Below are 21,135 nucleotides of genomic sequence, written 5' to 3' on the forward strand. Positions count from 1 at the left end.
AGGGGAGGTGGTTAGACTTTCTCATGTTGGAGATGCTCATTGCCTGGCACTTGTCTGGCCTGAATGTTACTTGCCACCTATAAGCCCAAGCCTGGATGTTGTCCAGGTCTTGCTGCATGCGGGCTTGGACTGCTTCATTATCTGAGGGGTTGCGAATGGAACTGAACAGTGTGCAATCATCAGCCAACATCCTCATTTCTGACCTTATGATGGAGGGAAGGTCATTGATGAAGCAGCTGAAGATGGTTGGGCCTAGGACACTGCCCTGAGGAACTCCTGCAGCAATGTCCTGGGGCTGAGATGATTGGCCAACAACCACTACCATCTTCCTTTGTGCTCGGTATGACTCCAGCCACTGGAGACTTTTCCCCGATTCCCATTGATTTCAATTTTACGAGGGCTCCTTGGTGCCACACTCGGTCAAATGCTGCCTTTATGTCAAGGGCAGTCACTCTCACCTCACCTCTGGAATTCAGCTCTTTTGTCCATGTTTGGACCAAGGCTGTAATGAGGTCTGGAGCCGAGTGGTCCTGCCGGAACCCAAACTGAGCATCGGTGAGCAGGTTATTGGTAAGTGCCGCTTGATAGCACTGTCGACGACACCTTCCATCACTTTGCTGATGATTGAGAGGAGACTGATGGGGCGGTAATTGGCCGGATTGGATTTGTCCTGCTTTTTTGGACAGGACATTCCTGGGCAATTTTCCACATTATCGGGTAGATGCCAGTGTTGTAGCTGTACTGCGACAGCTTGGCTGGAGGTGCAGCTAGTTCTGGAGCACAAGTCTTCAGCACTACAGCCGGGATGTTGTCGGGACCCATAGCCTTTGCTGTATCCAGTGCACTCAGCCGTTTCTTGATATCACGTGGAGTGAATCGAATTGGCTGAAGACTGGCTTCTGTGATGGTGGGGATAGCGGGAGGAGGCCGAGATGGATCATCCACTCGGCACTTCTGGCTGAAGATGTTTGCAAATGCTTCAGCCTTGTCTTTTGCACTCACATGCTGGACTCCGCCATCGTTGAGGATGGGGATGTTTACAGAGCCTCTTCCTCCAGTTAGTTGTTTAATTGTCCACCACCATTCACGACTGGATGTGGCAGGACTGCAGAGCTTTGATCTGATCCGTTGGTTGTGGGATCGTTTAGCTCTGTCTACAGCATGTTGCTTCCGCTGTTTAGCATGCATGTAGTCCTGAGTTGTAGCTTCACCAGGTTGGCACCTCATTTTTAGGTACGCCTCTTGCTGCTCCTGGCATGCTCTTCTACTCTCCTCATTGAACCAGGGTTGATCCCCTGGCTTGTTGGTAATGGTAGAGTGAGGAATATGCCGGGTCATGAGGTTACAGATTGTGCTGGAATACAATTCTGCTGCTGCTGATGGCCCACAGCGCCTCATGGATGCCCAGTTTTGAGCTGCTAGATCTCTTCTGAATCTATGCCATTTAGCACGGTGGTAGTGCCACACAACACGCTGAATGGTGTCCTCAGTGAGAAGACGGGACTTCATCTCCACAAGGACTGTTGTGCGGTGGTCACTCCTACCAATACTGTCATGGACAGATGCATTTGCGACAGGTTGATTGGTGAGGACGAGGTCAAGTAAGTTTTTCCCTCATGTCGGTTCGCTCACCACCTGCCGCAGGCCCAGTCTAACAGCTATGTCCTTTAGGACCCCGCCAGCTCGGTCAGTAGTGGTGCTACCGAGCCACTCTTGAAGTCCCCCACCTGCAGTACATTCTGTGCCCTTGCTACCCTCAGTGCTTCCTCCATGTGGTGTTCAACATGGAGGAGGACTGATTCATCAGCTGAGGGAGGGTGGTAGGTGGTAATCAGCAGGAGGTTTCCTTGCCCATGTTCGACCTGATGCCATGAGATTTCATGGGGTCCAGAGTCAATGTTGACGACACCCAGGGCCACTCCCTCCTGACTGTATATCAATATACCGTCACCTCTAGTGGGTCTGTCCTGCCCGTGGGACAGGACATAGCCAGGGATGGTGATGGAAGAGTCTGGGACATTGGCTGAAAGGTATGATTCTGTGAGTATGGCTATGTCAGGCTGTTGCTTGACTAGTCTGTGAGACAGCTCTCCCAATTTTGGCACAAGTCCCCAGATGTTAGTCAGGAGGACTTTGCAGGGTCGACTGGGCTTGGTTTGCCTTTGTCGTATCCGGTGCCTAATGGTCCGATGCCGGGTGGTCCGTCCGGTTTTATTCTTATTGTGACTTTTTTTAAACGAGATTTTACAACTGAGTGGCTTGCTGGACCATTTCAGAGGGCAATTAAGAATCAACCACATTGCTGTGGGTCTGGAGTCACGTATAGGCCAGACCGGCTAAGGACGGCAGGTTTCCTTCCCTAAAGGACATTAGTGAACCAGATGGGTTTTTACGACAATCCGGTAGTTTCATAGCCACCATTACTGATACTAGTCTTTTAATTCCAGATTTTATTTAATTAATTGAATTTAATTAATTGAATTTAAATTCCCCAGCTGCCATGGCGGGATTTGCTATATAAATACAAGTCTTTCTTTATTGATCCTGTTATGGTCGATGCTCATCTGAACTTTCCTCTACTGTTCCTTTTAAGATGCTAATATTTGTGCTCCTTTGTCCTTCCTCCATCCTTGTGTTAAAGCAAAATTCATCTCCTATTCAAGTCATCCTTTCCCAGAAGCTGAACTCTCCGTACCGTGCTCCTACAACTGACAGGCTTCAAGAATGAAACTTGGCATCATCTCATCACTATTTCTCGATTTACTTTGTCCTTTCTCTTACTCTTTTAAACCTTGCTGATGTCCTGTACTGTAGGACTCGTCTCTTTATCAGGGTTTCTGAAGTAAAACACCTGAAAAATATGGCCTTGACTCATCCATTAGTAGACTGTTGATAAAATGGAGCATTCTTGGGAAGCCACCTTCTTGTCCTAGAAGCACCTTGAAGAGTTTAAAATCGGACACAATTTAGAACTGCAGCTATCGTTGATGTCAAAGCTTATTAGACAACCCAACCCAATGCTTCAGTCCTTGGTGAGTGAAGAGGTTATGAATCTGTTCCCTGCTCTGTGTTCTCTCCCTGGTACATGGTCTGTCCCTGGTACATGGTCTGTCCCTGGTACATGGTCTGTCCCTGGTACATGGTCTGTCCCTGGTACATGTTCTCTCGCTGGTACGTGGTCTGTCCCTGGTACATGTTCTCTCGCTGGTACGTGGTCTGTCCCTGGTACATGTTCTCTCCCTGGTACGTGGTCTGTCCCTGGTACATGTTCTCTCGCTGGTACGTGGTCTGTCCCTGGTACATGTTCTCTCGCTGGTACGTGGTCTGTCCCTGGTACATGTTCTCTCGCTGGTACGTGGTCTGTCCCTGGTACATGTTCTCTCCCTGGTACGTGGTCTGTCCCTGGTACATGTTCTCTCGCTGGTACGTGGTCTGTCCCTGGTACATGTTCTCTCGCTGGTACGTGGTCTGTCCCTGGTACATGTTCTCTCCCTGGTACGTGGTCTGTCCCTGGTACATGTTCTCTCCCTGGTACGTGGTCTGTCCCTGGTACATGTTCTCTCGCTGGTACGTGGTCTGTCCCTGGTACATGTTCTCTCGCTGGTACGTGGTCTGTCCCTGGTACATGTTCTCTCCCTGGTACATGGTCTGTCCCTGGTACATGTTCTCTCCCTGGTACGTGGTCTGTCCCTGGTACATGTTCTCTCCCTGGTACATGGTCTGTCCCTGGTACATGTTCTCTCCCTGGTACGTGGTCTGTCCCTGGTACATGTTCTCTCCCTGGTACATGGTCTGTCCCTGGTACATGGTCTCTCGCTGGTACTGATCGATTTATAAATGGAGCATATAGAAGCTGATATCGTATTTGTATTGCAGTTTGCACTTCATAAGTTGCACCTTTACATATAGGTGTGATACTTGTTGAAACACACTTTATATATGTGCGATTGTGAGTTATCATGGGGGTCATGGACTGGTACATTATTTAGACTCTGGAGGACAGCCTGTATCGAATGGCCACTGGTTTTTATGGTTTTTGCTAATGATGGGTTTTGCATTGAATGTTTCCTCTTTCAAGCACTTATTTGTTAAAATTCATGTTATTGACTTGATAAGGTTAACTCTCCTTAGGTGTGAAGGAAAGATGTTCCAGCATCCGCCTCCCCCATGTTTTGCATTCCACAACACGTTGAGCAGAGAAGATACATTACAGGTACATGACTTCAATTTATCATTTCACATTCTGCCGCAGGGGTTTTTTCCCCTGATTTCAGCCCCTCGGTATACAATGGCGGGAGGGCTCTAAATGGTGGCCTTTCCCCAAAGATCCTTTGCAGCGGCCGCACCCAGCTTCAGTGCGTCCCTCAGCACGTAGTCCTGGACTTTGGAATGTGCCAGTCTACAGCACTCGGTCAAGGACAGCTCCTTACACTAGAAGACCAGCAAGTTTTGGCCAGACCAAAGGGCGTCTTTCACCAAGTCGATGGTCTTCCAGCAGCAATTGACGTCTGACTTGGTGTGCGTCCTTGGGAACAGCCTGTAGAGCACAGACTCCTGTGTTACGGAACTGCTCCGGATGAACCTGGACAGATACTACTGCATCTCTCTCCAGAACCTTCTTTGCAAAGGCACATTCCAGAAGGAGATGGCTGACGGACTTATCCCTATCACAGCCTCCTCTGGGACAGCGCGCGGTGGCGCTGAGACTCCGGGAGTGCACGAAGGATCTGACAGGAAGGTCCCTTCTCACCACCAGCCAATTTATGTCTTGGTGCTTGTTTGAGAGCTCTGGCGATGAGGCGTTCTGCCAAATAACTTTGACAGTCTGCTCGGGGTACCAACCGACAGGATCCACCATCTCCTTTTCCCGTCGGGTCTCGAGGACGTTATGTACGGACCACTTGCTGATCACCTTGTGGTCAAAGGTGCTTTTCTGCACAACTTTTCGACGAAGGACAGGTGGGGCGGAACGGTCCAACTGGATGGAGCGTTCTGTGGCAGTGTAGCCAGGCCCATCCATCGCAACACCGGGGACAGATAGAACCTCAGCACATAGTGTACTTTATGTTTGTGTACCGAGGGTCTATGCACAGCTTGATGCGGCCGCGCACTAAGGTGGCCATCAGGATGAGGGCCACGTTGGGCACGGTTTCCCCCCTTTCTCTGGAAATTTGTACATTGTGTCCCTGCGGACACGGTCCGTTTTTGATCTTCAGATAAAGTGGAAAATGGCTCAGGTGACTGTCGCGGAGCAGGAGCGAGGTATGGGCCAGACCTGCGCCACGTACAGCAACACCGAGAGCACCTCGCACCTGATGACCACAATCGAGAGGGATCGTTGATCCCACAGTCCCAGTTTCTGCTTCGCCTTAGCAATACGCTCCTCTCAGTTCTTGATGCACGCCCCGGCCCTCCCCGAACCCAGATCCCCAGCACCTTCAGGTAATCTGACCTGACGGTGAAGGGGACAAAAGATCGGTCGGTCCAATTCCCAAAGAACATGGTCTCGCTCTTACTGCGATATACTATGGCCCCCGAGGCCAGTTCGAACTGGTTGCAGATGCTCATCAATCTGTGGACTGACAGCTGATCCGAGCAGAAGACGGCGACATCATCCATGTACAGGGAGGCCTTGACCTGAGTGCCTCAGCTGCCTGAGATCGTCACCCCTCTTATGCACGCATAGATTTAAGGTGATTGGCAAAAGAACCAAAGGTGATATGAGGAAAAACCTTTTTATACAGCGAGTGGTTATGATCTGGAATGCACTGCCCAAGCGGGTGGTGGAGGCAGATTCAATCATGGCCTTCAAAAGGGAACTGGAGAAGTACTCGAAATGAAAAAATGTGCAGGGCTATGGGGATAGGGCGGGGCAGCGGGACTAGCTGGATTGCTCATGCATAGAGCCGGCACAGACTCTATGGGCCGAATGGCCTCCTTCCTTGCTGTAACATTCTATGATTCTAAGATTTGAGGTTAGCTGTGCTAGATTTATATTGTATCAAGGTGCAGCAGTGAGGAACATGTCCTTCCTTGCTTACGTACCTGATAACTGTTGTATCCTCAACATTTTTTTATGGATTATGCTCTTCAAAGTAGAATAAGCTAGATTGCTCAGGGTTTGGGTCTGCGCCGTGAGTTCCACCGCTGGTTCCAGATTCCTTGGGCCAAAGCTGCCCCTAAATGGGAATTGTTCACTTGCGCAAGAGGTGGGGAAGGAAATTCCAGTCACAATCCACCAAGGTCTCAAGACTTCCACCTTGAGGCATTGACTGGGTCTTGATTGATGGTAACCTCATGGGACAATGAAGGATACAGGTGTGAGCAGTGGGACAATGAAGAGTGCAGGTGTGAGCAGTGGGACAATGGAGAGTACAGGTGTGAGCAGTGGGACAATGGAGAGTACAAGTGTGAGCAGTGGGACAATGAAGAGTACAGGTGTGAGCAGTGGGTTGGAAGATTGAGCTGCAAAGGTCTTTTGAAGAGCCTCCAGCATGAGCCACAGATACAGTTCCTATCATCATTCCTAGATTGTGTATTGAAGGGGAAGCCTTCTCCCTGAATGATTGCAAGCCTCTGGTGGCAGTGATACCACAGTCTGCACGATCAGAAAGAGGTCTCCTGAAAAGGATAAATTTATGCACCACTTATATCTGGGATATCTTCTGATTCACAGTGAAGGAAATGGGAGAGAATTTCCACAGGGATTCTCCTGCTCGTCCACTATAACCTCAGCTGAGAGCAACGGACACTCCGTAAAAATAGGGTAAACGCCATTGACATCCTGTTCGGAGGTTTCCGCGGCTCCTCTGCTGCCATTTAGGGTGTCTCCAGAATGTTACCTTGGTGAAAGTCCCAGAGAAGGTGCTGCATCCTGAGGAATATCAACAGGGATCTGCTAAACATCAACCTCGACTTAGATTTATAAACACAATGGAAGCACTGTGCACTGAATGAACAGCGCTCTGATCCCTGTGTGAAAAGATGCAGCCTTGGGGTCTACAGCTGCAAGCTAAACTCTTGAAGCACCACCTGGTTCATCCACAGGAGACCAATATGAGCTTTTCTGTTTTAAAGAAGTACTCCAGTAAATGGAACCTCTGGCCAAATATTCCTCCTTCAGAATTATTAGAGTCCAGATGTTTCCGTTTCTGCCAATGAAATTGGCAAGTGTATCTGGGTTCCCTATCAGATTTGTGCCTCAAAGTTAATACTGTGTTTACATATGTCCATGTGACAGCTTAATGTATTGAAAAGGTTCTTACAGAAGCTGCAGGTATAACTGTGTGACGATGTCACAATAAAGGTGCAGCTTATAAAATAAGGCCCTCATATTATTTGCACTGTGTATGGCAGAAAAGTACAGGAAAGCTAATGCAATACTGCAAGGACCTTGCTGCACTAACCCCAACTTGTCACTTTCAGCAACACCAAAGGACACAGTCAAACCTTTGAACAAAGGATCCCGACCTACATTGATATGAAGACAGTGGGGGCTGTTGTTGAGGTTGGAGATATGCACCAGTTGGTATGTTCCAAAATCCCATGACCTTCTCATGATCAACAGGGACAGCTCAACATTCTTGCAGAGAAGATCAGTTTTCCACATTATTACTGTCAATGGAAATGGTGAATGGGAGGAGCACAAATGAACTTGGAAATTTTCCTTCTGCTCTCCTTTAGACATGGTGTAAGAACTAGAGCCTCCAGCATTTCCACTCAAGTGCCAGCCTATGCCCTAGTATCGCAGAATGTAGATTCAAAGGGGGAGGTACAGGATATTGCAGGGAACGGTGGTAAGGAAGGGGCAGAAGAGGTGAGCAAGGGGCAGGTGCAGAATATGGAGCCCCCACACTGCCGTTCCTTGCCTCTGCTCTCTGGGCTGGTGCTTTTTTCCATTATTTGTTCTCAGCACTGCTCTTCTGATGCTAATGCTGTCAGAGAAACAGTGAATGGGTTCAGTTTGTAGATCAGGCCTCTGATGGGCCCAACTAAACAACGAGGCCCAGAAATTCATTCTCTGTACTTGAATGGTGAGGCTCGAGACTCCCCCGATATTGAGCCTCAAACCTCAGTTCAACAGAGTTGGCGAGGCGATGAGAGCCAGCCGGTGAAGAGGAGTGCACGATCAGGGCGCTGCTAGCGACCCTCAGGTAAGTGGGTCCGGGGACCGGGTCGGGTATCGCAGGGCTGGGGCAGTGGCAGCGATCAGGTCCTTTAATGTGAGGTCAGGTGGAGCACTCCTGCTGCTCCCAGCTCCACATCCAGGTAAGTTACTTACCTTCTTGGTTGGGCCTAGAAGGCGATTCCTCGGCCTGGTTTCCCTGAGTGCATTTGCAAAGGGTCAAACGCCTGTTTCAGACGTGAGTAAAGGATACACATGTTTTGCCCTCACCCAATATGGCGGGGGAAGCGGTTCCGGACGGAAATGGGTGCACGCTTCCTGCCCTCTGTACTGGGGCTAGTCGTCCGAGTTGTGCCCGATAAACGAGCTCTGCACGGACCAATTTCTAGATCTAAAAATGTTCACCGAGTCACTTAATCTGGTAACTGAGGCAGTGACACTGTGAAACTGGTTATTGTATGGACTGCGAAGGTTGCTTTAGAAGTTAAACATTTATCCTATTTAACAGATACTGATTGTATTAATTTTGTGCCTTTTCTTTTACCGGGGTGAGGGTGCAGACCGATTTTTAAAAAAATATTCATTCTCAGGATGTAGGTACTGCTGGCAAGGCCGACATTTATCCCGAGTTCCCCTGAACTGAGTGGTTTGTTGGGTCACTTCAGAGGATAGTTAAGAGTCAAGCACGTTGCTGTGGGACTGGAGTCAGACCAGGTAAGGACAGCAGGTTTTTATCCTGAAGGACATTAGTGAACCAGTTGGGATTTTATAATATGGCATCTTCATGGTCACTTTTACTGACACCAGCTTTTTATTTCCAGATTTTGTGAACTGAATTCAAATCTACAAATTGGTGGGATTTGAACTCACGTTCTCTGGATTATTAATTCAGTATTTAATCAGGGGAATCAGTGAGTTCCTGGGATATTTTGATATTTGGGGCTATTTGCAAAAGTTCTATTGTTCTGCTACAGGTGTCTGGGTAATGTGGTTACAAGTTGCTGGGATGCAAAGCCTCTGAGATACTTCGACATGAAGTAAATCAGGGCATCTTTCTTGCTGGGAATACTATGTGCACTACTTTGATGTGTTTGACATTGATCTTGTTAACAATAGCTTGGATTTGTATCACACCTTTGACAGAAACAATACTTCAAAGATTGGTGTAAGGAAGTGGGCCTGAGCTGGGAGAGAGAAGTTAACAGGAAGCTTGGTTTAAGGGGTGGGTTTGAGAAGGTTTTCAGAGGTGGACAGGCCTAAGGAGTACCAGATATTAGACCCAAGCTGAAGGCTTTGTTGTGTATGGAGGGGAGGGGAGGATGAATGGGAGCCTGGAATCCGAGGAACAAAGCATTCAAGAGGTGTTATATATCTGGAGGATTTTCAGAGGTAGGGTGGGGTGAGGCCAGGGAGGGACTTAAATACAAGGACAAGGGATTTTGAATTTAATGCATTGTGAGATGGGTAGCCAGTGAAGATCAGCAAGCTCGGGTTGATAGGTAAGCAGGAGCAGAATTTTAGACAAGGCGGAGTTTACGGAAGGAAGTGAATGGGAGGCCATAAGCAGGATGTTAGAATAGTCAAGTATGGAGGTGACAAAAACATGTATAATGGTTTCAGTGAGGGAGGTGCAAAAGTGTGATATCAAGAAACTGGATACAGTAAAGGCCTTGGGCCCCGACAACACCCTAGCTGTAGTGCTGAAGACTTGTGCTCCAGAACTAGCCAAACTGTTGCAGTACAGCACTAGCATCTACCCGACAAAGTGGAAAATTACCCAGGTATGTCCTGTCCACAAAATGCAGGACAAATCCAATCCGGCCAATTACCGCCCCATCAGTCTACTCTCAATCATCAGCAAAGTGACAGAAGGTGTCGTTAACAGTGCTATCAAGTGGCACTTACTCAACAATAACCTGTTCACTGATACTCAGGTGGGGTTCCGCCAGGACCACTCGGCTCCAGACCACATTACAGCCTTGGTCCAAACATGGACAAAAGAGCTGAATTCCAGAGGAGAGGTGAGAGGACTGCCCTTGACATCAAGGCTGCATTTGACCGAGTGTGGCACCAAGGAGCCCCAGTAAAATTGAAGTCAATGGGAATCAGGGGGAAAACTCTCCAGTTTCGAGTCGTACCGAGCACAAAGGAAGATGGTAGTGGTTGTTGGAGGCCAATCATCTCAGCCCCAGGAGATCCTCAGGGCAGAGTCCTAGGCCCAACCATCTTCAGCTGCTTCATCAATGACCTTCCCTCCATCATTTGAGGTCAGAAGCGGGGATGTTCGCTGATGATTGCACAGTGTTCAGTCCCATTTGCAACCCCTCAGATATAAGTCCATGCCTGCAAGCATCAAGACCTGGGCAACATCCAAGCTTGGGCTGATAAGTGGCAAGTAATATTTGCGCCAAACAAGTGCCAGGCAATGACCCATCTCCAACAAGAGAGTCTAATCACCTCCCCTTGATATTCAATGGCATTACCATCGCCGAATCCCTCACAATTAAAATCCTGGGGGTCACCACTGACCAGAAACTTAACTGGACCAGCCACATAAATATTGTGGCTACAAAAGCAGGTCAGAGGCTGGGTATTCTGCGGCGAGTGACTCACCTCCTGACTCCCCAAAGCCTTTCCATCATCTACAAGGCACGAGTCAGGAGTGTGATGGACTACTCTCCACTTGCCTGGATAAATGCAGCTCCAACAACAAGCTCGACACCATCCAGGTCAAAACAGCCCGCTTGACTGGCACCGCATCCACCACCTTTAAACATTCACGCCCTCCACCATCGGTGCACCGTGGCTGCAGTGTGTACCATCTAAAAGATGCACTGCAACAACTCGCCAAGACTTCTTCAACAGCACCTCCCAAACCCACGACCTCCACCATCTAGGACAAGGGCAACAGGTGCATGGGAACAACACCACCTGCACGTTCCCCTCCAAGTCACACACCATCCCGACCTGGAAATATATCGCCGTTCCTTCATCACTGGGTCAAAATCCTGGAACTCCCTACCTAACAGCACTGTGGGAGAACCTTCACCATACGGACTGCAGCGGTTCAAGAAGGCGGCTCACCACCACCTTCTCAAGAGCAATGAGGGATGAGCAATAAATACCAGCCTTGCCAGCGATGCCAACATCCCATGAATGAATAAACAAAAAAAGGTCTTGGTGATGGCTAGGATTAATGCTCAGCATAGGGTCAAACAGTACACCAAGACTGTGGTCTGGTTCAGCCCAAAAGTGATGCTGGGCAAGGAAATGGAATGAGTCCTTGAGTTTGTGTCTTGAGCCTAAGATGATGGTTTTGGTCTTGCTGATGTTGAGCTGCAGAAATTGTGACTTATACAAAGCTTGGTCAAAGAGGTAGGTTTTAAGGAGAGTCTCAAAGGAGAGAGGTGGAGAGGTTTATGGAGGAAATTCCAGAGCTTAGGGCCTAGACGACTGAAGGGACAGCCGCCAATTGCGGGGTGAAGGAAGTGGGGGATGCATATGAGGCCAGAGTTGGAGGAACGCAGAGCTCTCGGAAGGTTGTAGGGATGGAGGAGGTTACGGAGATAGGGGTAGAGATATCCAAAACTTGATGTTGGTTAAGAATCGGACAGCACAGAGGCAATCAGGGGATCAAGAGGAGTGGTGGAAAAATAGAGCTGGGAGTACTGACCCTATGTTTGTGGAGGATATTGGCAAAGTGGCAGCATATCAATCAAAGAGGAGGGGGCTGAGGATAGATCTTTAGGAGACCCCAGAGGTGACAGTGCAGGGGAGGGAAGCCACTGCTGCAGATGCATGTCTGTGTGGATAGGTCGGAATGGAATCATGCAAAGACGACAGAGCTGATGAGAGGAGAGGTGATGGAGCAGGATGGCATTATCAACCATATCATACGCTGCAGACATAAGTTTTAATTGTTGACCTCCTGCAGTAACGGTACGAGGAGTAATTAGGATGTCTGCAGGGTCTGTTTTGATTTTTGTGGGGGAGGGATAGGTTATGTAAGAACATAGCGAATGGCCTCCTTCCATGCTGCAACCTTTCTATAATTCTATAGGGTCTGAAGAAGGGAGGTGGGGTTGTGTAAATGCTGGTACAAGCATACGTGTTGTGTGGCACTACCACCGTGCTAAATGGCATAGATTCAGAACAGATCTAGCAGCTCAAAACTGGGCATCCATGAGGTGCTGTGGGCCATCAGCAGCAGCAGAATTGTATTCCAGCACAATCTGTAACCTCATGGCCCGGCATATTCCTCACTCGACCATTACCAACAAGCTTGGGGATCAACCCTGGTTCAATGAGGAGTGTAGAAGAGCATGCCAGGAGCAGCACCAGGCATACCTAAAAATGAGGTGCCAACCTGGTGAAGCTACAACACAGGACTACATGCATGCTGAACAGTGGAAGCAACATGCTATGGACAGAGCTAATCGATTCCACAACCAACGGATCAGATCAAAGCTCTGCAGTCCAGTCGTAAATGGTGGTGGACAATAAAATAACTAATGGGAGGAGGAGGCTCTGCAAACATCCCCATCCTCAATGATGGCAGAGTCCAGCACGTGAGTGCAAAAGACAAGGCTGAAGCGTTTGTAACCATCTTCAGCCAGAAGTGCTGAGTGGATGATCCATCTCGGCCTCCTCCCAATATCCCCACCATCACAGAAGCCAGTTTTCAGCCAATTCGATTCACTCCACGTGAGATCAAGAAATGGCCGAGTGCACTGGATACAACAAAGGCTATAGGCCCCGACAACATCCTGGCTGTAGTGCTGAAGACTTGTGCTCCAGAACTAGCCACGCCTCTAGCCAAACTGTTCCAGTACAGCTACAACACTGGCATCAACCCGACAATGTGGAAAATTGCCCAGGTATGTCCTGTTCACAAAAAGCAGGACAAATCCAATCCGGCCAATTACCGCCCCATCAGTCTACTCTCAAACAGCAACAAATGATGAAAGGTGTCGTCGACAGTGCTATCAAGCGGCACTTACTCACCAATGACCTGCTCACCGATGCTCAGTTTGGGTTCCGGCAGGACCACTCGGCTCCAGACCTCATTACAGCCTTGGTCCAAACATGGACAAAAGAGCTGAATTCCAGAGGTGAGGTGAGAGTGACTGCCCTTGACATAAAGGCAGCATTTGACCGAGTGTGGCACCAAGGAGCCTCAGTAAAATTGAAGTCAATGGGAATCAGGGGGGAAAACTCTCCAGTGGCTGGAGTCATACCTAGCACAAAGATGGTAGTGGCTGTTGGAGGCCAATCATCTTAACCCCAGGACATTGCTGCACGAGTTCCTCAGGGCAGTGTCCCAGGCCCAACCATCTTCAGCTGCTTCATCAATTACTTTCCCTCCATCATAAGGTCAGAAATGGGGATGTCCGCTGATGATTGCACACTGTTCAGTTCCATTCGCAACCCTTCAGATAATGAAGCAGTCCATGCCCGCATGCAGCAAGACCTGGACAACATCCAGGCTTGGGCTGACAAGTGGCAAGTAACATTCGTGCCAGACAATGACCATCTCCAACGAGAGAGAATCTAACCACCTCCCCTTAACATTCAACGGCATTACCATTGCTGAATCCCCCACCATCAACATCCTGGGGGTCACCATTGACCAGAAACTTAACTGGACCAGCCACATAAATACTGTGGGTACAAGAGCAGGTCAGAGGCTGGGTATTCTGCAGTGAGTGACTCACCTCCTGACTCCCCAAAGCCTTTCCACCATCTACAAGGCACAAGTCACGAGTGTGATGGAATACTCTCCACTTGCCTGGATGAGTGCAGCTCCAACAACACTCAAGAAGCTCAACACCATCCAGGACAAAGCAGCCCGCTTGATTGGCACCCCATCCACCACCCTAAACATTCACTCCCTCCACCACTGGCGCAGTGGCTGCAGTGTGAACCATCCACAGGATGCAATGCAGCAACTCGCCAAGGCTTCTTCGACAGCACCTCCCAAACCCACGACCTCTACCACCTAGAAGGACAAGGGAGCAGGCACATGGGAACACCACCACCTGCACGTTCCCCTCCAAGTCACACACCATCCCGACTTAGAAATATATCGCCGTTCCTTCATTGTCGCTGGGTCAAAATCCTGGAACTCCCTACCTAATAGCACTGTGGGAGAACCGTCACCACACGGACTGCACCTTCTCAAGGGCAATTAGGGATGGGCAATAAATGCTGGCCTTGCCAACGACGCCCACATCCCATAAACGAATAAAAAAGACATTTGACAGGTACATGCCGTATATATCCCGACAGCAATATACTATTAGGTGTAAGTACTGAGACACAGCATTAGGCAGTTTGCAGTAATATGAATTATTTTCAAAACGGAATATATTACAATTCTTTGGCAATCTTGAATATTGAATGTGTACATTGCAACACTGCAGTGTGACAGCTCGAGTACGAGAGCACCATACTGTGCTGCATGGGCTATTAGTGCCCAAGTTAAACACCGTTGAATACAGTAAAAGATACACAGCCATGACCTGCATGGGAAAGGTGTGCATGTATTCAACACGGGAAAGACACGTGTGTAGAGCATGCATTCTGCTCCCGACTGTGGTTCGTCAGCATAGAGACAGGAGATATGGTGAAGATTGGTGCACAATGCATGGTGAGTCCCTTAATGATCTTTCAATGGACCTGAGGTATTCAATCAATGAGAGGACCAGAGCTGGGATGGTTTGGGTTGATGTTGCCTTTTTTATGTAATGCAGCTGAGATCCTGTGTAATGGAACAATGCGACACACTGCTCAATTGTGCAAGTCCGGCTCATCACTGTACAGTACAAAAAAAACAGAATAAAATCAACTCCAGTTTCGATACAAGGTTGGCAGCAGCAGGAGGTGTCCGATATGTACAGGAATCACAAACAGAATCCAGTATTTACACATAGTTACAACAGCTTTGCTTTTAACACTTTACACCAAGACACAAAATAAAACCCCAAAAGACACAGAAATCAGACAGATCAATTACATGTAGCAATTGACACAATTGGGTGATGGCCTCCCAGTGCTAGATCCATCAGGAACTCAGAAGTGTCGCAAACTTGGGCTAATATATTTCACCCAAAGAATACCGCCAATACGTTCCTCGAACGTCGTACGTCTTATCTGCACGATTTAAGCACAAACTTCCTGAGCCGTTTCTTCAGGCACTGGGTGAAACGTATACTTCATGCTGTTCCCAGTTTGACACAACTAGCTAGCTCGAACTGGAGCTCCTGCGACACTGATCCCTTCATATATCAAGACTGACGATGCGTTTAGTGATAACCAGAAATAGGTCCGAGCCCATTTTACAGTGTGTTTATACGGAGTACTTTGCAGGGATTGAAACCAGCTTGTTGTTTGGGGAGTCGTGGCTACCTTTACAGGCGGATGTTGCAGGAGGGAGTAGGCTGGAAATATCACTGAGCAGAAATAATTGTTGCTGTGCATTATCCCACCTGTAAAAGAATCTTGCTTAAAACAGGGGTTTTCATTCGCAGCAAAAAGAAACTGGGAATGCCGGTAATCTGAAATAAAAACAGAAAATGCTAGAAATACACAGCAGGTCTGGCAAGAAAGTTCACGTAGTGACCAGTTCCGACAGTCACACCACCTGAAATGTTAAGCCTGTCTCTTTCAGAGGCTGACAGACCTGCTGTCCATCACCAACTTTTTCGGTTTGCTTTTCACATTGAGCTCTACTTTATCAAAGTGCAGTACAGCCTATTCACTGAGACAATGCACCACTCGAGTCAGCTCTAAATCCTTTAGTACCTGATAGAATGGGATCTGAGAGGCCCACTACAACACACGCAGCTGGAATGTTGCAGGTCTGACTTGTAGAAAAGTCTGGTGCTCCAATTGACCTACTGCAAATATCAGAGCTTAATGGAGAGAGTGGATGAAATGCAACTCTTCACTGTCCCTGCCTGAGGATTGAAGGCAGACAAATGTCAGTTTAATTTTTGCAAATAGCAGAGAATGTCCCCTCCGCACACCCATCCTGTACACACAGTCAGGCTGCAGCTTTGCTCACTGCAGTTTTCTTCTTTCTAACTCAATACGCCAATAGTCATTCCAACTGGTTTAAAGAGGGAATCTCACCATCAGTACGTTTAAAAATTCAGTTACGTGATTAACTGTTAGCTTTTTCATTATTCATATTGATTTTCTGGCTATTTTCATTTAGTGATTGGCCAGGAAGTGTTACAAAAAATCAGTATCAATACAACAGATATTAGTGCTGGTAACGGAAGACCCGCCCACTGGGAGTGGGGATGGTGTGGACTGGTGCTTGGAGTGGGGATTCCAGCGAGCTGGTCCATACCCCTGGGGTCTCTCTGCCTTTCTCTGCCACATTCCTGGGCCACAAGAGCCTTCTTCGCTTTGCCAGATTTTTCAGGCTTCCCCCCCTCTGCTATTCGGCTGTAACTTTTTACACCTGCTCTGGATCCATCTTTTGTTTCTATACTTGTCTCATTATCAGCTCCACTTGCCTTGCACCACCATCCCTTGTGTCATTTAATCACACCTGCCCTCCACCCTATCACAGACCTCTCCCTTTTGTTCTTTTCCTGCACCCTTTTACCTGGCTCTGTACTAGCTTTAAAGATGTACAATCTCTAACATCTTCCAGTTCTGATGAAAGGTCATCGACCTGAAACATAACTCTGTTTCTCTCTCCATATATGCTGCCTGACCAGCTGAGTGATTCCAGCATTTTCTGTTTTTATTCAAAAGATATTATAACTATCTTCACAAGGCTGCTGGGCTAAAGTCTCACTCCTGGGATCGTAGTAAAATGCTGATAACAGACGTCCAGTTATTTGGTTCAGTTTTCACAGTGGAGGATTTTGTTTTGAGGGATTTGATGTGAAACCTGCTTTAACTTCTGATTGAGACAAGGTGGAATAAATCAGCACAGACAATGTCACCGCAGGCTTTAGGGGCAGGGTTAAGGTTAGTAGCTTCCAGTTGACATTTCTGACTCATTTGATAATCTAATAATATTCGTCCAATACTATTTATGCACAGGGGCAGGGGACTGCTACAAAAATAATCACAGTTTTAATATCCATTCCCAAGTTAAATATTTTACTCAATATGTCACTCTGTAAATTATAGGAACAATATAAACAAATCTACATAACGTGACCCAAAAATGCGAGGTCTGTTTGAGTTATTCACAGTGTTACTGCTTCCCCTGCAGATTGTGCACAAACATTAACAGCTATTCTGAAACACTTTTAAACGTCTGCAAGAAAGGGTAGAGTCCAAACAGGACAAAGGAGGTGACAACGGCTCAATTTCAACACGATCGCGGAGTGCAGCGATCCGAGGCTCACACGAAACGCCAGCCTCCTCGCGCTCAGGGACCCCTCACACACACAGTGCCAGTGCACAACGTGCTCAGCTGGTAGCTGGGGACAGGGGACTCTTGTCTGTGTTGCAATGAGAGGACAGTCTCAGCCACTGCACAGAGATATGGAAAGGATTCCTGCGCACAGGAGTAATGGACCAGCTGGACTCCGAGTTCGTAGTACCATAGTAGGTAAAGCACAGGAGGAGGCCAATCAGCCCATCCTGCCTGTGCTGGTTCTTTGAAAGAGCTATCCAATTAGTCCCACTCCCCTGCTCTTTCCCCATAGTCCTGTAAATTTTTTCCCTTCAAGTATTTATCTAATTCCCTTTTGAAAGTTACTGTTGAATCTGCTTCCAACACTACAGCGTTATGTGCGATTTATAGACCGGATTCAAACTGGTTATGAAAATATTAAAGTTTTGATATATCCAATTAGATGGCACAGTTTGACTCCCAAATCTCAGTTAGTTTCAACCCCTGGAACAGTAAGTTAGTATATACATATAAGCATAGTGGACAAAAAAAAGATATATTTAAAATCAGCTGAAATTCACTAACTGCCATGCCCCAAATAGCTGGCATATGGCTGACATCAAGGTGGCCTGATGGAAGTTAGATATGTTGCCACTCTGTATTAGCTAGATGCTATTTGGTGTTGTTATTCTCCACTAATTGTTTTTCCCACTATGCCTAGAGTCAGAGACTCGGGTGCCGGGCTAGCTCTGTGCTTCTAATAAACTAAACTTCCAAAACAGAGGGGGAATAACTCTCTGAGAAACTGTTACTGACACAAATATGAAGAAAAATCTATCAGAACAGTAATCGTTCCACTAGTGATGGGGAGGGGAGAGGAGAGCCAAACCTGTAACAGGGGAACTGGGGGGAGAGCCAGACCTGTAACAGGGGAACTGGGGGGAGGGTTGATAAAGGCAGAGCCAGCCCTGCAGCGGGGGAACTGGGAGGGAGACGGGCAGAGCGGGTAACAAACTCTCCTCTGCAGCTCCACTGATCGAAATTATTTTTCTCACTAGAAAACAAACCAGGAACAAAATTGTCTGTACTGTTGACCCTTCATGCACTGTCCTGACGATTGTTAATACGGAGCTGAGTGTCATTCACCAAGGGCACAATGCAATCTCACGTTTCATACATGTACTTGAAATACACAACACAAAAGGTCCAACATTCGGCATATTTTGTGTTTAAAAACAGTACTCTGATTATCTTTTTAAAAATAAAACAGTCCACTGCCCAGCAGAGACTGCACAGAGTAAAATTTCTGCTCATTCCACATGTACCTCCGCTTCAGACCTCTGCAATGCCAGCTCTGTGGACATGAAGCTTCCCTGGCCCAAAGCAGTGCTAAATGTCCTCCCCTGGGGATGAGTGAAGCCCGGAGGTACAAATGGGGCACTCCCTCCCAGACCTCCCCTCTGCTGCTGGGACAGAGTGTGATAATCATCCAAGTTATCATACTGAGACATCACTGTCAATGTACTGTGCCGCTTACTGCCTGCGTGGCCTAAGCACGGGTATGGGTAGGAAAATGACTGTTCTCTCCCCAGGGGCTCGGGGTGCTGCTGAGATCTGGTGCTGTAACTCCTCTCGGGCTGGCTGAATGCCAATGGCCTGGCGAGCTCCTCGTCCTCTTCGCTGTAACAGTCTCTGGAAGGCTGGTCCGTTCCACCCGCTCTCACTTTGGGTCTTTCCAATTCTGGCCTCTCATTCGCTGTCCGGATGGAATCTTCATAACTCTGTAAAGGCTCGTGAGAAGAAAGCACATATTTACCAGTTGCAGATGGATATGTTCTCGAGTCCGGGCGGTCTGGCCTATGCTTCAGTCCATAGCCCGCTGGAACCACAGTGTGCGTGCTGTACATCTGCCCCCCTTTCGAGTCTGCAGAGGGCCTTTGACAGGAATCATACGGTGACTGATCGTAGGGAGGATCGTGTGGCCTCCTGGTCCTGTTGGTGCTCTGTTTCTGAGGAAGTGCTGGCTTTTCAAGTTGCCCATTTCCGAACGGTCCGTGATGCTGTGCAGAGGACTCGAGATACGCTCCACTATCCGGTTCACAGTCCTGGTGTTGATAGACGTATGGTGGATCAGGGTCTGGAGTCTTTGACACGGCAGGATACCACCGCTCCTTTCCCTCACTCATAACCATGCCAGTTTTCCCTGGATCCGACTTACTTCTGGAATGGCTGATCTCCAGCCCCCCGAATTCTTCCTGTAGGACTGGGGTCACGTTGTCATAGTGCGACATCACTAGCCCCTTGGTTTTTTGCCGGCTACGAATTTCTCGTCGAATGGACTGAAAGCGGGATTTCTCAGCCTCCTCCGGATCCCACATTACATGGGTCAATTTCACATCCGGTGAAGGGGGCACATCTCGACTTACAAAACTGTGCTCTCTACTCATCGCGTTGGCATGGCCACTACTGCGTGGGTAGGGGGACGCACTGGGAAAGGGAAAGATTTTATCCTGAAATCTACTAACGTAGGGTGGGATATCTCGACTGGTGAAAGAATGGAACTGCCTCAGCCTTATCGAACCGTAGGGATCTGCGAGGTCGTAAATCGCACTGTCAGTCCCATGTAGGTTAAGTCCGGAAGTGGAATAAGGACTGTACCTGTACTGAACGCGGCCATTTTCAAAGTACGGCTGCAGCTGAGTCACGTGATAATCGGACTGAGGCAGTGGTGGCTGGCAGGGTTTGTACTGATAGATGGGTCTCTGATAATAGAAGAGCTCATTATCTGGGGGCACCTCAGTTCTTGAAATGGGAACTGATCTAATGGAAGATGACGGTACATGCAGAGAATGCACGCGCCTTATCGTTGGGTACAATGGCTCCTCAAACTGGGAATGTGGACACACAAATGCCCGCACAGCAGGATTCCCTGCTGGAACATAGTCTGACCTTGAAAGCCGAGGCTTGGAAAGGTGAACGGAGATCGCTTTGGGCTGGCTGGTGAAACTGCTGAATCGAGATGTGGCAGTGGGAATGTTCTCAGGCCGGGAACCGTACAGCAGATGCTGGGGAGTGCTCTCTGATCTGGACTGGTAGGACAAGTGCTGGGGGACACTGTCAGCCCGGTACTGGTAGAGTAGTGGCTGCATAGAATGAGCATGCTTCTGTTGGAAGTGGTTGTCCAGATCTGGCAAGCTTTCCATTTTGGAATGATAAGGGTGTGATTGGCAGAGAAAAGGTGGTTTAGGAGGAGGAGGTGGGGGTAAGGCATCTTCTATGGATGATGGTATGGTCGTTGAAGCTAGGAATGAATGGAAGTTAGAGGCAGTAATGGTGTCAGACATGGATTGACTGGGTGCCACCCTGCTTTCCACTGATCGGAGGGGTGGCACTGGTGGAGTATTACTGTAAGCACCATGATCCACAAGCACAGGTTCGGCTCTTGGGTGTACAGCCGGTGCTTGGTTGCCATCTCTTGCTTTCTCCTGATGTCCGCTGTGAATGGCCATGACCGTGGCAGGACGGGGGACGTAGCTGGTCTCGGTGCTGAAAGCCGACCCTGACTGTTCAGGAACACGTGGCTCCAACTGCTTCACGGGAGTTCCTGGAGACAATGCTGTTCGAACCTGGAAAGGGGGAAAAACAG

General features: G+C 48.3%; 1 protein-coding gene across 5 annotated transcripts in view; it reads right to left on the reverse strand.

Moving 5' to 3' along the window:
* Nucleotides 1-14,843: 14,843 nt before the first annotated feature.
* Nucleotides 14,844-21,135, reverse strand: part of LOC137301557 (rho GTPase-activating protein 32-like) — a 469,652-nt gene continuing 463,360 nt past the window's right edge. For 4 of the 5 annotated variants that reach the window (XM_067971106.1, XM_067971107.1, XM_067971108.1 and 1 more), the window contains 2 exons: nucleotides 18,815-21,115; nucleotides 14,844-15,681 (listed from right to left, as the gene is read on the reverse strand). In XM_067971106.1, coding sequence (XP_067827207.1) covers nucleotides 15,604-15,681; nucleotides 18,815-21,115 — 2,379 coding nt within the window. In that variant the 3' untranslated portion in view covers nucleotides 14,844-15,603. Of the gene's footprint in view, nucleotides 21,116-21,135 lie in introns of all 5 variants that reach the window. The other variant, XM_067971109.1, reaches the window with a different exon arrangement.

The sequence above is a fragment of the Heptranchias perlo genome, chromosome 33 (genome assembly GCF_035084215.1).
Source record: "Heptranchias perlo isolate sHepPer1 chromosome 33, sHepPer1.hap1, whole genome shotgun sequence".
Taxonomy (NCBI): Eukaryota; Metazoa; Chordata; class Chondrichthyes; order Hexanchiformes; family Hexanchidae; genus Heptranchias; species Heptranchias perlo.